The 13075-nt window shown below is 62.8% G+C and overlaps 1 protein-coding gene across 2 annotated transcripts in view; it reads left to right on the forward strand.

The window, feature by feature from the left end:
- Nucleotides 1-983: 983 nt before the first annotated feature.
- ZC3H3 (zinc finger CCCH-type containing 3) overlaps nucleotides 984-13075 on the forward strand; it is an 80566-nt gene continuing 68474 nt past the window's right edge. For both annotated transcript variants that reach the window (XM_079902091.1, XM_079902090.1), the window contains exons 1-3: nucleotides 984-1121; nucleotides 2550-3867; nucleotides 5041-5237. In XM_079902091.1, coding sequence (XP_079758217.1) covers nucleotides 1034-1121; nucleotides 2550-3867; nucleotides 5041-5237 — 1603 coding nt within the window. In that variant the 5' untranslated portion in view covers nucleotides 984-1033. The remainder of the gene's footprint in view (nucleotides 1122-2549; nucleotides 3868-5040; nucleotides 5238-13075) is intronic.

Consider the following 13075-nt stretch of genomic DNA (forward strand, 5'->3'; position numbering starts at 1 on the left):
CAACCATCACCACTGCTTGTTTCCGAAACTTTTTCATCGCTCCAAACATAGACTCTACCCAAAAAGCATTAATTCCCCATTCCTCCTCCCCTCAGCCCTTGGTAACCTCTGATCTACTTTCTGTCTCTATAAATTTCCCTATTCTAGCTATGTCATATAAGTGGAATTTTGCCGTATTTGTCCTTTTGTGACCGGCTTACTTCATTTAGCGTAATGTTTCTGAGGTTCATTTATGCCGTAGCATGGATCAGTACTACATTCCTTTTCAAGGCTAAATCCTGTTCCATTGTACGGATATACACCGTTTATCCATCCATCCTCATGGACACTTGGGCTATTTCCACCTTTTGGTTACTGCGAATAATGCTCCATCCAACACTGGCACATGTTTGAGTTCTCACTTCTTCAGGGTATATACCCGGAAGTGGAAGTGCTGGGACAAACCCTAATTCTGTTTTTAACTTTCTGAGGAAACACCAGACTGTTTTCCACAGCGGCCATACCATTTTACACGCCCCAGCTCTATCGAGGGATTTACACACCTGGTTTTATACTTGTTTCCACTGATACACCAAAATCTTTCAAGTTTTCAGAGGTTTAACACGTCTCTGTAGGGCCTCTTCGATCTTGGACGTTTCTTCTCCTGTCCTGGCCCGCGCAACAATAGAGTCTCTTGGGCCCTCATCCCACCAGGTCGCCGCTGGGGTGGGGTCTGGAATTCGGCCCTCGCCCAGTCCCGCAAGGAACGAGAGTTCTTGGCGAAGAACGCGGCCAGAGCGCTCCAGGGCGGCGACCACCTACCGCAGCGCCCCCTTCACACGAGCGGTGAGTCCACTTCCCGGCGCTCCGTAGTGACGCGACCCCCAGCTCTGCGCATGCGTGACCCCGCCTCTCCAGCCGTTGCCAGGGCGACGGGCTCATCTCTTCTGCTCCCCCTCCCCGCGGCCGGGCAGTCGCCCAGGCCTCGCCTCAGTGCGCAGTCTCGGCACCTCCCCGCGCTCCGCCCAGCCCGCGGGGAAACGGTCGCGCGGCGATGACGTCGCGGGGGCCTGGCCGGGCGTCGCGGACTCTGGAGATGGAGGAAAAGGAGCAATTACGGCGGCAGATCCGTCTCCTGCAGGGTGGGTCAGGTCAGGTCGGGTCGGGCCCGGGTCGCGCGTCCCTTTCTTCCCCTTCTCTTCACAGCGGGCCCCTGCCCGCCTCCCCTAAGGGGGTGGCTTTCCGCCCGCGGTCTCGGCGGCTAGGTCCGGTCGGGTGGGGAGGTAGGTGGGGTCGGGCTGGGTCTAGGGGACCCGGAGGGGCGTCCCGACTGGCCTGGGTCACCTCCAGCTCGGGTTTCGACGGAGGGTGCGAGCGTTTCCGGCGCTGCGGCTGGTGGCGGCGGGGCGGTCGCTTAGTAACCGGCGGGCGGGAGGGGGCCCCCCACCCCCACGCGCGGGCACGTACTCGGCGCCCCCTGGGCGCTCCCTCGCTCCCCGCGCCCGACAGTGGCAAAGCCCGCTCGGGGCCAGGTGTGTGTTTCTTCCCTGGACAGCCCGTTTTGACGCTCCTTCCGTCCGTACAGTCACACTCTCCGTGATATTCCCGGCCCAGACTCCCCAGTCTTCAGTTTCCAAACTTTTCCATTTTTAGACCTAATGTGGTTTGCTATACTTAAAAAAAAAAATTCCCCTTGTAAAGTTATTCCCACAAAGAGAAGACTTAAGGACTTGGAAAGTGTGTATGGGGGAGAGTTCAGGTGGGCTGAGCCCACCTTCCAGGCACTTCCTGGCCTTCCATCATATCTGCCCTGAGGTGTCACCAGGTCTGGACCTGGCTCTCTTTGGGCCTGGGGGCGGGACATATGGTGGGGGAGCGTTGTAACGGTGGGGCTTGTTGGCTGAGTTGTAACAGCTTGGGTTGTTTCAGCCGAGGCCTGTGCCCCACCTGCACGGGCACAGCTGTCCAGGGGCTTCCTTGGCAAGGCCCTGGACAGTGCAGTCCACTGCACTGCGATTCCCGATGATTAGGCCTCTCCTCTCCTCAGGGGAGGATGGTGTGACATTCTTGTCAAGTGTGGAGTACCCAGGGGTGTCACTTACCTCACCCTCACTGCCTTGTGTGCCAGGCAGGGAGCTCATTGAGGTGCAGCCCTGCTCCCTTTCTATCTGTGGGCAAGCCAGAGGGCCTCCATGTCTCTTGAGGCATTACAGCATAGGGCCTTGCTGGTCTTTTCATACTGAGTGACACTTCTTCTCAAAGGATTGTGAACCTAGCATAATATTCCTGGAGAATAGGGAATATGCCACAGGGATACATTTTAAGGATAAGCAACTAGAAATAGGATTGAAATAGAACTGACGGGAAAAGACTTATGGAGAAGATTGGCCTAGGGAATTTGGGCTGACTTTCAGTGGTTCTCACGCACTGGCAGCTGCCCCTCCTGCACTGGGACGTGACAGGATCCACCGGGGTCTGCGGGGTGTTTGGTCAGCTGATGCCCCTCCAGGGAATTCTCACTGATTTTACTCACCCTCCGGTTAATGGGGCTTGTGCTCCTGTCTCCTCAGGTCTGATCGATGACTACAAAAACCTCCATGGCAATGCCTCTGCCCCAGGCACCTCCGCCGCTTCCCAGTGGCAGCCGCCCGCTTACAGCAGCGGCAGGGCCTTCAGTGCTCGCTGCCCTCGTCTGAGCCGGAGGGGCTTCTCCCCGAACCATGGGCCCGTGTGGCGCAAGAAATACTCCCTTGTGAATCGGCCCTTGGGATCCTCGGACCCACCCGGCGACTGTGCTGCGCAGCCGCCCCTTGGGGCTGGGGGCAGCCAGGGTCCCGAGCCCCAGCAGTACATCCTGGAGAGGCAGGTCCAGCTCAGTCCGGCTCAGAACATGGTCATCAATGTCAAACCACCGTCAAAGCCGGGCTCAGCTGGCACTGCAGGGGTCCTGCGGGGCTCCTTGGAAGAATACGGGGATGCCCCCTGGAGCAACCACAGGCCTCAGGAAGGTGAGGGTGAGCTTCCCGGTGGGCAGCAGCAGCCCTCGAGGCCAGGAAGAGCTAAGGGGAGCTGCAGTGAGGAGGACCCCCTTCTGGTCTGCCAGAAGGAGCCTGGCAAGCCCCGGGTGGTGAAGTCGATGAGTACTGTGAGCAGCAGCCCCTCGGAGCCCCGGCGGATGGTCGGTGAGAGCGCAGTTGCGGCCAGGGCCCGCTTCCCGCCCTCCAGCCCGCCCCAGCGGGGCGGCACGGCCCTGGGCCGGAAGGTGGGCTCACAACCTGCGGCCAACTGCGGCACACAGCTCCTTGGGGACGGGAGAGCGAACGCCGGCCATGCAGATCAGTCAGCTGCCTCTGGCCTGGTGGCAGGCCCAGCTAGACCTGCTGCTGGACCCAGGCAGACCCGGGAGCCCTTGCTGCTGGTGTCCTGTCGAAGCAACAAGTTCCGGCAAAACAACTACAAATGGGTGGCTGCCTCGGCGAAGAGTCCCCGGGCCCCTCGGAGGGCCCTCAGTCCCAGAGCAGTGGCGGAGAATGTGTGCAAGGCCCCCTTTTCTGCAGCGGAACGAACGGAGAAGCCGCAGCTCAGAGGCGACCTGGATGCCAAGCCCAGGAGGTCGGCCGCAGCCTCCGTGCCTGGGGCCTCCCCGAGCAAGTACAAGTGGAAGGCCTCCAGCCCCTTGGCCTCCTCGGCCTCCTCCTTCCGTTGGCAGTCAGAGGCCGGCAGCAAGGACCATGCCTCCCAGCTCTCCCCAGTCCCATCTAGGTTCCCCCCACGGGACAGACCAGCAGTGGGACCCAGCAGCTTGAAGCCCCTCTTCAGTGAGACCCCGCTCTCGGCTTACAAAGTGAAGAGCCGCACCAAGATCATCCGGAGGCGGGGGAGTGCTAGGTGTGTGTCCCTGCCCCGCCCCCGGCCCTGTGTGGCCAGGCAGGTTCCGCCTTGTATGCAGAGCAGGTGGGAGGGCCCGCCCGCAGGGGTGTGGGAGGTGGAGAGGAAGCATCACCCCTGACGGGGCCTGAGCGCGGAGCTTTGCCTGTGGTGGTGTCACCATAGTCAGTAGGAATGAGGCCAGGGTCACTGCTGTCTCTTACAGCTGAGTGACAGGGCTCAACCTGGCTGGGGGCTGGCCTGGGGCCCCCAGCCAGGTGGGGACAGGTGGAGGTGGTGGCAGCATCCCACCCTTTCTCCTGTGGGCAAGAGACCAGAGACTGCTGGGTGGTTTCTGTTCTGGGCCTGCAGGTTTTGTGCCCAGGCCAGGAGCAGGGCAAGCAAACCCAGGGCGCAGTGTCTCTGTGGGAGGGGGTCGCCTTTCCACCGGGGAGGAATGCTGCCCCTTGATGGCCGGGTGACAGGGTGAGTCACGGCCTCACTGAACCCATGTCACCTTCCCCGCCCTCTGTCCTCTCGGGTCTAGAGGAGGCTCGAGGACGGTGTCATGGCCCAGTGCTCCGTCTGGGGTCAGGGACTTAATTGTGGTGGCTGCCAGTGGCAAGGGCAGAGGGCCTGCCTCTGCCGTCAGACGTGGTGACACTCGCTGACCTCCCAGCAAGTCCCACTCCAGAGGTCCTTCCTGCTGTCTGACCTGGTCTTGGGCCCTGCCCTCCCCGGTCGGTGCTGTCTTGGATTCCTCGGGTTCCCTGCCCTCCTCACTTTTTCTGTTTCCGCCAGTGTGGGGAGGGGGTCACCAGGCTGGTGGCAGCGCCTCCTCCGTACAAGGCCTGCCTGCTTTTCTTCTCCTCCAGCTCCAGGCGGGGGCTCATCTGGCCTGGGCGGTGCAGGAGGTGCTTGTGGAGCACTGGGTGGGGGTCGAGGCTGCTCTCCTGCGCTCTCCGCCTGCTTGGCTCTGGGATCCTCCAGGGTTGTGGCTGCGAGCCTGGCCCTGGCGGGGAGGAGGAGGGGGTGGCGTGGGGGGATGGGTGGGGAGCAGCCTTCTGGCGGCTGCTGAGGTTGGTTCCCTCCGGGGGCTGAGTCCATGTTGCTGGGATCTGGGCGGGCAGGGGTGGGAGGTGAGCCACTCGCTGGGGGAGCCTGTTAGGAGCCGTCTGTTCTTTGTGTCTGCAGCCTTCCTGGGGACAAGAAGAGCAGCCCCCCACCTGCTACCACGGCCAGGAGCCAGTTCAGCCTGCGGCGGAGGCAGGCCCTCCGGGGGAAGAGCAGCCCTGTGCTGAAGAAGACGCCCAACAAGGGCCTGATGCAGGTCAGCAGGCACCGGCTGTGCTGCCTGCCTCCTGGCCGGGCCCACCTCGCCACCAAGGAAGGTATGACCGGGAGGAGGGGCTCCCTGGGCCTGTGACGGCTCTGCTCCCTGTGGGAACCCACCTTCGCCGTCCACCTTGCATTGTGGGGCCCTGGCCCAGGAGCGCTCAGCCTGGCGGGCAGTGGGTGGCCTGGGCTAGTGAGTGGAGAAGGAGAAGAACCGGGGTACCGTGCCCTGCACTCTGGGTCGGAGAGATGCTTCCAGGCAGGCATGTGGTGGTCTATTCAGCACATCCCTCTGTGTATGTGCAGCCGAGTCCCTCTTGGCAGGAGGAGCGGGAAGGTAGATGAGAGGGTGGCAGCCCCGCAGCCCTGAAGTGGGAGGAGACGTGGCTTGTGCCGCCCAGGGCCTCTCCCTCCTTTCCTCACTGCCTGGGCCACAGGTCTACCCCTCCCCTCCCTGCTGGCGCTGCCTTTTCTTCGGGAAGCCTGAGCTGGCCTGGGAGGGGTCGGCTTTGCCCTCTTAATGAGTCCCTGGAGTCCAGGAACAGAACGGGGAGTGCTGTGGGCGTGGCCCCCGCAGGAGGCTGGCTCCCCACTGCTGCGATGGCAGTGCTCTGGGGAGGCTGCAGAGCCAGGCTTCACCTGGGTGCCTGGTCCTGAGGTGGCCCCTCTGAGCGGCGGGGTGAACGTGCGGCAGCGGCTTCTAGACTGACCCGTATGAGATCTGGAGGTGACAGGGTTTGGGGCCGGGCAGGCTCGGCGCTGGGCGCTCCAGCCGGGGCCTCGTGCGCTAGAAACTGTGCTACGCTTGGTGCCTGGGGAGCCCAGCCGAGGGCGTGGTCCTTGGCCTGGCCAGGAGTCTTTGAAGAAGGCTTCTGGAGGAGCTGGTGCCTGGGCTGTGCTGAGCATCTGCGCCTAGCCGGCCGTGGGAGGGTGGGCCATGGGGTCCCAGGCAGAGGGTCGAGCGGGGCGGCGAGAGGGCTGTGGGGAAGTGAGGCTGGAGGGTGCCGGCCTCCCGCCCATTCTCCTTTGGCCGTATCCCGTGCGCCATGCCAAGTGTGGATTTCACGCCAGGTGACAGAGCAGAGGGAGCCCCGTTAGTGGTTCCTGGTTCCTGCGAGGTGGCTGGATTGGGGGGCGGGCCTTGGCTGCAGGACTGGCTGGGAGTGAAGAGGTTGAAGGTGACCAGCGGTTAGGCTGCCGCGGGTTGACCGGAGAGGACGAGTTGAAGATGCCCCTCGCTTCGAGAGACTGGTGGCGGGGGCGCCCCCAGGGAGCTTGAGGGCAGGTGGGGGGTCAGGTGGCCTCTTGGGGCAGCTGGGGGAGAGGCCAGGAGGTGGTGTCTGTGGACATCTGGGCCTCTGTGGGGACTCATGGCCCCTGTTCAGATCCTCTCTGTCACGGTGTTGTCTTAGCCGGCCGAGATGTCGGGTGTGCAGAGAAGTTGCAGACAGATCTGTCCCCACAGATGAGGTGTCACGCGGGATGGCAGCGTGCAGGCCATGATGGTGGTGCTCAGGGCCGGCTGTGGGAAGTGGGCGGTCCAGGTGCTGGGGGTCCAGGAGACCCAAGGCAGGGGTGGTCCCTCCTGCCCTCTGGTGCCCGCATTCGAGCCGGCCAGCTGCTGAGACATTCCCATCGTGACTTGCCACTAGCAGGGTGTCGGGGCGACAGAGAGGGGGTGGCCAGGTAGGGCCCCTTGTGGAGGTAGTATTTCAGCGAGGCTTGACTGACGGACGTGGTTGGAGGTGGCTTGGGGGAGGAGTGTCCCAGCCGGGGCAGCGTGCTGGGAAGGCCCTAAGGCCCTGTCCTGCCTTCTTGGGCCCTTCCTGACAGCAGAGCTCTTGGGGGATCTGGCGCGCGTCTGCTGGGCGTCGGGCCCCCTTGCTGGGCCTGGAAGCAGGTGTGTGTGTGGAGCACCTGCTGGGCAGGTGTTGAGTGTGGCATGGTCGCGGCAGACAGGGCCCTGGGCCTCTTGGCGCCCTTCCTGCCACCCAGGGGTGCTGAGTCCTGATGCAGGTACGCACACTGGCCTTGACTCTGTCCCTGCCAGGCCTGTGCTGCCCCTGCCTCCACGGAGTCTGGCCTGGGGGTCGACAGGCCCAAGGCAGGCTGCTGCTGGCCTGTGCAGTGGGCACCCCAGGGAAGGAGCGCCACGCGGTCTAGGAGTGGGCTGGGGACCCACGGACCGAGGGGCCCTCTGCGGATGGGTGGGCAGCAGTGGCATCGGGAGCTCTCCTCGCAGAGCCAAGCTTTCCCACCAGCCGGCCAGGTGGTCCTGAGTGCCCTCTCTCCCGGCTCCAGGCCGGGGGGCTCTGGTGCGGCTTGGGGGCTGGGGTGAGGGCTGCCCCAGGCACGGGAACAGCCTGGCAGCAGCCTTGCTGCAGGAACCACTGGCCAAGGGGCGGCCGGGGAGCTGGAGAGCTGGGTAGGGGCCTGTGGGCAGCGTCCCAGGGCCATGGGCCAGAGATGTTCTGGGATGCTCACCCGGTCGCGGGGTGGACAGAGGGGTGAGGGGCTGGCGGGGGCACAGACGCTGGGCCTGCAGATGCGGTAACCAGGCCAGGTGGGAGAGGAGGTGCCGTGTGTCGTCCCTGGAGCTGCACCTGCACTTGTGAATAGCCTGGCCCCTTTGTAGGCCTAGAGCAGAGTGGGGTGCAGGCTGGGGACGGTGGTGGCTGCCGCCTGCTGGCAGGGCAGCCATGGTATTCGGTGGGAGGGGGAGAAAGGCTGAGGGCACCGCTGGGTGTGGGGCTGTCAGGTGGGGACTCTGGCACCTGCCAGTGGGGCTGCCACAGTCCCTGCCTTCACGCTCCTCTCCACTAGGAGGCAGATGAATCAGCTCATAGTTATAGACAGTGTGATAACCACGCACAGAATGCCCTGCAGGAGGGGAGAGGGTCCTGTTGGGGGAAGGGCTTGCAGAAGGCTTCCCCTCACTCAGCCACTTGTCCATCCCCCCATGCATCCTCTGTCCTCCACCCCCTCATCCCCTCCCCGTTTCCTGCACAGCTGTGCAGGGCAGTGTGCTGTCTCTTGGGGTGTGTGTGTGCTGGGGCCGTGCTGCGTTGCTGGACACAAACGGCTCCTCGGGTGCTTGTAAACAGACTGAAAAGTTGCTTTCAAGGGGAATTCCTTGTCGGTCAAGTGGTTAGGACTCAGCGCTTCCACTGCTGGGGGCCCGGAGGGAACTAAGATCCCACAGGCTGCACAGCGCGGCCAAAAAAAAAAGAAAAGAAAAGTTGCTTTCAGGTGGCAGAAGCACTCTGAGGAAAAGGAGACAGGCAGCAGTGCTGCAGGGAGCTTCGGGGAGGGTGGGCGGCGGGGACGTCTCTGAGGAGTGACATCTGAACCGAGCCCTGCGTGAGGAGAGGGGTGCGTGGGCACACCTCTGCAGGCGAAGTCACAGGTAGGCTGAGCTTTGCCTGTTCCAGGAGCAGAGACTGGTCCTGTGTGGCCGGTGTCCTGGAGGGTGGGAGGGGCCGAGGCCAGAGGGCAGGCAGGACCAGGGATGGGAAGTGGTGCTCGGCCACAGCAAGGAAAAGGGGGTTCTGTTGGGAAGCCCCTGAGGGACAGTGGAGGCACCTGGGCCTGCATGGGTGTGCTCAGGGACACAAGGTGGCCGCGTCGGGGCCCCAGGAATGTCCAGCGGTCCCGGAGGGGCAGCAGCCAGGATGAGACTGCGGGTGAGGCAACTGAACTCCAGGCCGAGGGGTGAGGTCCTCCTCCTTGGGACCTGACGGCAGGGAGCTCACTGGAGAGGCTTGTGCTGGCGGAGGCGAGTGTGCTGGGCCGGCGTCGTGAGGCCGGGACAGGTGGCGGTCATTTCCCTGGGCTGACGGCTCCCCCAGCCCCCTCCTCTCGAAAGGCCTACCCGGCTTCCCGCTTCCCAGCTCTGCCTGCCCGCCCTCCCTTGGTGGGCCTGAGCAGGGTGTGTGTGTGTGTGTGTGCGCGTGCGTGCGTGCGCGTGTGCAGGGCAGGCTCTCCCGTCCCTTGGAAAGTGCAGACCCCACCTACGGGCCACTGGCAGGGCCTCCCTGGGAATGGGGGCAGAGGCTGTCTCTGCATCTACTTGCTTTGAGGCTTCTCTGCCCTGTTTCCCACACAGACTTTTAGTGCCAGATGCAGCCCTCCGCTTGGAGCTGTGTCAGACCTGACCCCTTTGGGACGCCCTCGCTGCTGAGGCCAGGAGGGCTGAGGAGGGGGAGAGGGAGAGGTGGGCTTCCCCGGCTGGGGTCCCCACTTCAGGCCGGCTGTGCAGCCTGGTGGCCAGCAGAGGGCGCACTTGCCCCTCTTATTCTTCATCCACCTTTTTCTGGTAATTGATTGCTTAATTTCCTCTTTATGTGAAAGAAAGCAGATATCAAGTAATTTGCAGCAATAACCTGCTAGTGCTGGGCCAGTATCGAAACTCCCCTGTTCATTTCAAGTGGCAGATAAAACACTAATACGTAATTATCCTTGCAAATTGGATTGTTTTAAATAACCAAAAGGCTATGGCCAGGAGAAAGCGATCCCGTCTCCCTTGAGTTACTATTGCAGTGTAATTGCCGCGTTTAATCAATCTCCCTGGCATTAGAAATTCCATCACAATCAACATTAAGCTTTATTCATTGTGATGGCTAAGAGCCGGGCCATTTCTCCTCTTTTTCTTAACTAGCAAAATTAATCAGGGAAAAGATTTTAAACATTTACCCGTGCGAAAGAGGTCAGCTCTGCCACTGTATTGCTCAGCAGATAAGGGGGCTAATAAAAAGAAAATTGAATTACTAATGTCACCAGGAGCAGAGTATATAAAACCTGGCAATCGCCGGTCCAGGGGAAGGGAGAATCCATTTCCTCGGGACAAGGTGCGCTCATTTTTTATTTGGGCTCATACTATCAGCAGTTTAATTTGAGGGCGCGTAAACAGGAGGAAACAGTTAGGGAATAATGAGCCCGAGGTGTACAGTGCCGCCCGATATATGCTGCACACAGTTTATTTGACACAGCAGATAATCGCTTTAATTGAATTCGAAACTGCATGTTCAGCAGGCCTGTGGCCTCGTGCCTTGGGGACCTGACCTTACAAAGATTCCAGCCTGACTCCTCCTCTCGCTCTGCCCCCCCACCGGCCCTCTCTGGCCGAGCCGTCTGACCCTCCCACCTAGTTCCCTGGGCCTAGAGTCAGACTTTGGCTGGGGGGTGGGGCAGGTGGTCCCTGGGGGTCCCCACGTGACACCCCTACCCCACCCCGTGCTCCCTGGGGGGATAACCGCACCTTGGCTGCCGGAGGCCCCGCTTGATCCGCCTCAGTGCCGACAGACCCCAGAGAAGGCAGCAGAGAAGAGAACTTTTCGTAGACCTCAAAGATGGTTTCCGATTGGCCACCCGTTCGATTGCGGAAGTTAGTCGTCACAGCCCGCGGTGTGGACGTGGGCTTTCCAGTGCAGACCTGGGGCTTCGGGGCCAGCTCCGGGGCTCCTCTCCCCCGGCCACAGCGGGCCCAGCGCCATGACTCGGGCTGCCCTGAGGTGACAGGCTTCGTGTGTGCAAAGAGGGTGCTGCCTGGTCCACACCTACCCAGCACGACGCTTGCAGTTGTTGGGGGCTGGCAGCCCACCCAGCACACTCGGCCCCAGGCTAGGGGGCTTCCTGGGAGCAACAGGCCACGTGATTCCTCCCAGTCACTTGGAGAGGTCTGCTGTCAGGTGCCAAGGAAAAGCCCCGGGCGGGTGTGCGGGCAGGGGCGTCCTCGCCTCCCAGGGGTTGCCCAGGACAGTGCATGTGTGGCGAGAGCCCACCCACCTCTCCTTCGCCTGCCTCTGCACAGACAAGTGGCCAGCGCGGTGCGGGGGGTGTGGGCCTGGCGGGTCGCTCAGGGCTGTGCCGGCAGGGCTGTGGTTGACAGGAAGGGCCCAGTGTTCACAGTGCCGTCAGGTGTGGATCTGAGCGCTGCCGAGGCTTTCACTCAAGCCGGGCCTCACACAGCCGCCTGCCTCTGGCTCAGAGCTTGCCAGCACGTGGCGGGCGCTTCCCTCACGTCCCTTAGTCTGCCGTGGCAGCCACGCGGTCTGGAGGATCTGCTGTCACCTGTTTATGGCTGCAGTGGGCGGCCACTCATCCTGGGTCATCGGCAGAAGAGGTAGGTGTGGTCTTGGGCCCTGCCCGTCTTACCGCGCCCCAAGCCTCTCCCAACAGGCCCCGCCTCCCCTCTGACCAGATGTACCCGGTAGACACGGGCAGGCGGCGGGCCAGGTACTAACACGGCAGCCTCACTCTTGGGAGGCAGCCCAGAGCCCACTGCTTGGCGCTGGGCAGCCCTGTGCATGGCCTGTGCTGGCCTCAGGACCGCGGGAGGGCCAGTGGTCAGAGGGAGCACAGTGAAGCCTCGCCGTGGGTCTCCGCGTTCATCGGTAGTGTTTTTTCACCACCAGCGCCCACTGGGAGCACTTTGGGAAGATCAGGAGCCAGGGCAGGTGGGAGGAAGGAGGCAGGCTTGCTGTGGCCCAGAGGGGTGGGCGCAGGGCCGGGGCTGGGTGACCCCTGTGGTGTCCCCGTCGTGTCCAGTGCTCTGGTCCTGGGTCCCGGTCCTGAGGTGCGGGCAAGCCCTGGTTCTAAGCCTCCAGGCTGGTGCTGGCGTTGCCTTGCTCTGTTCCCACAGCTGTGGAAGGCCATCTCGGGGGTTTCTGTGCGGGCTGCGGGGGTGGGGCCGGCTTGGCGGGTCTCGGCTGGGCGGGTGATGGTGCTCCTGTCGCTCTTCTCCCTGCTGGAGTTTCCTGCCGTGGAGCAGTCTGTGGTCCATCATCACTCGCTGGCGTGCAGTTGGGTTGTTTAGCTTTACTACGGCAGACGCTGTAAAGGGCGTGAGAGCAGTTCAATCTGGAGCCCTGCTTCCTAAGGGAAAATGAAAATGCTGAAGTAGGCCCTGCAAAAGGCAGCCGCAGCGATCCTGAGCCTTGCATAAATGATCAGGCGTGGCGGAGGCCTCCAGTTTTACGTTCGTCATGGCCGTGCTAATTAATTCTTCCGCGAGAGCTGGCGTGGGAGTGCGTGTACGCGTATGCGCATTGCCTGTGTGGCGCCTGCCAGGCGTGGGGCCTCTAGGGGAGCTGTGACCTCCGCGGAGTCAGGGGCACCTGAGTGACTCCATGAGGCTGAAGCCCTGGGAGCCGCTCCTCCCCTGGGAAGGAGGGGTGATGTTCTCACGATGGCCAGAGCTTGCAGCCCCGGGGTCTCGTGGGCCAGGGTCTCCAGGTGTCCGACGAGTGTAGACGGTGTGCTGAGGGTGGCCCGCCCCTGTGTCCTGGCTGACCGAGTTAAACCCAGCCTCTCTGCCAGCTGGGCCTGGCCCGGCCCGAGGGTCCCTCAGCCGGTGCGCTCTCAGAAGCCCACCCGTCCGTGGGCGCGGGGTGCAGGGCAGAGTCTTTCTAGGGCTGCTTTGTCTCCCAGCCTCCCCCTGGGCCCTCAGTGCTCTCCCTGTGGCTGCCGCTGGCCCCTCAGGTGGTCTGTCCCACCTGCTCTCCTGGGCCCAGCCCCTTCCTCCCTTGGGGAGTGGGGGCCACCTGGTGATGGGGGCGTGGGAGCTCCTACCTGCTGGAGGTGGGCCATGGCCTTCCAGGTCCTGGATTGTGGCACCTTCTCTCCACAGCTTCAGCATGTTGCTGGGCACCCCATCCAGACCCAGGTCCCACTCCTCCATGCTCCCATGGTCCCAGTCCAGGAGCCCGCCCCGGGCTACGTCACGGAGCACCCTTTCCCCCGCACACCTCGGCCTGGCCCTGTGCCAGCGCGGCCAGTGATGCAGTGGGCTCCCTGTGAGACTCAGAGCCGGGGGTCTGGGCTGGAGCTGCTCTTCCTTGGCCCTCTCTTTGAGTGAAGCTGGGGGCGCCGAGGTGGGCAGCTGGGCTTGGGCCCA

This window comes from Stenella coeruleoalba (assembly GCF_951394435.1).
Source record: "Stenella coeruleoalba genome assembly, chromosome: 17".
Lineage (NCBI taxonomy): Eukaryota > Metazoa > Chordata > Mammalia > Artiodactyla > Delphinidae > Stenella > Stenella coeruleoalba.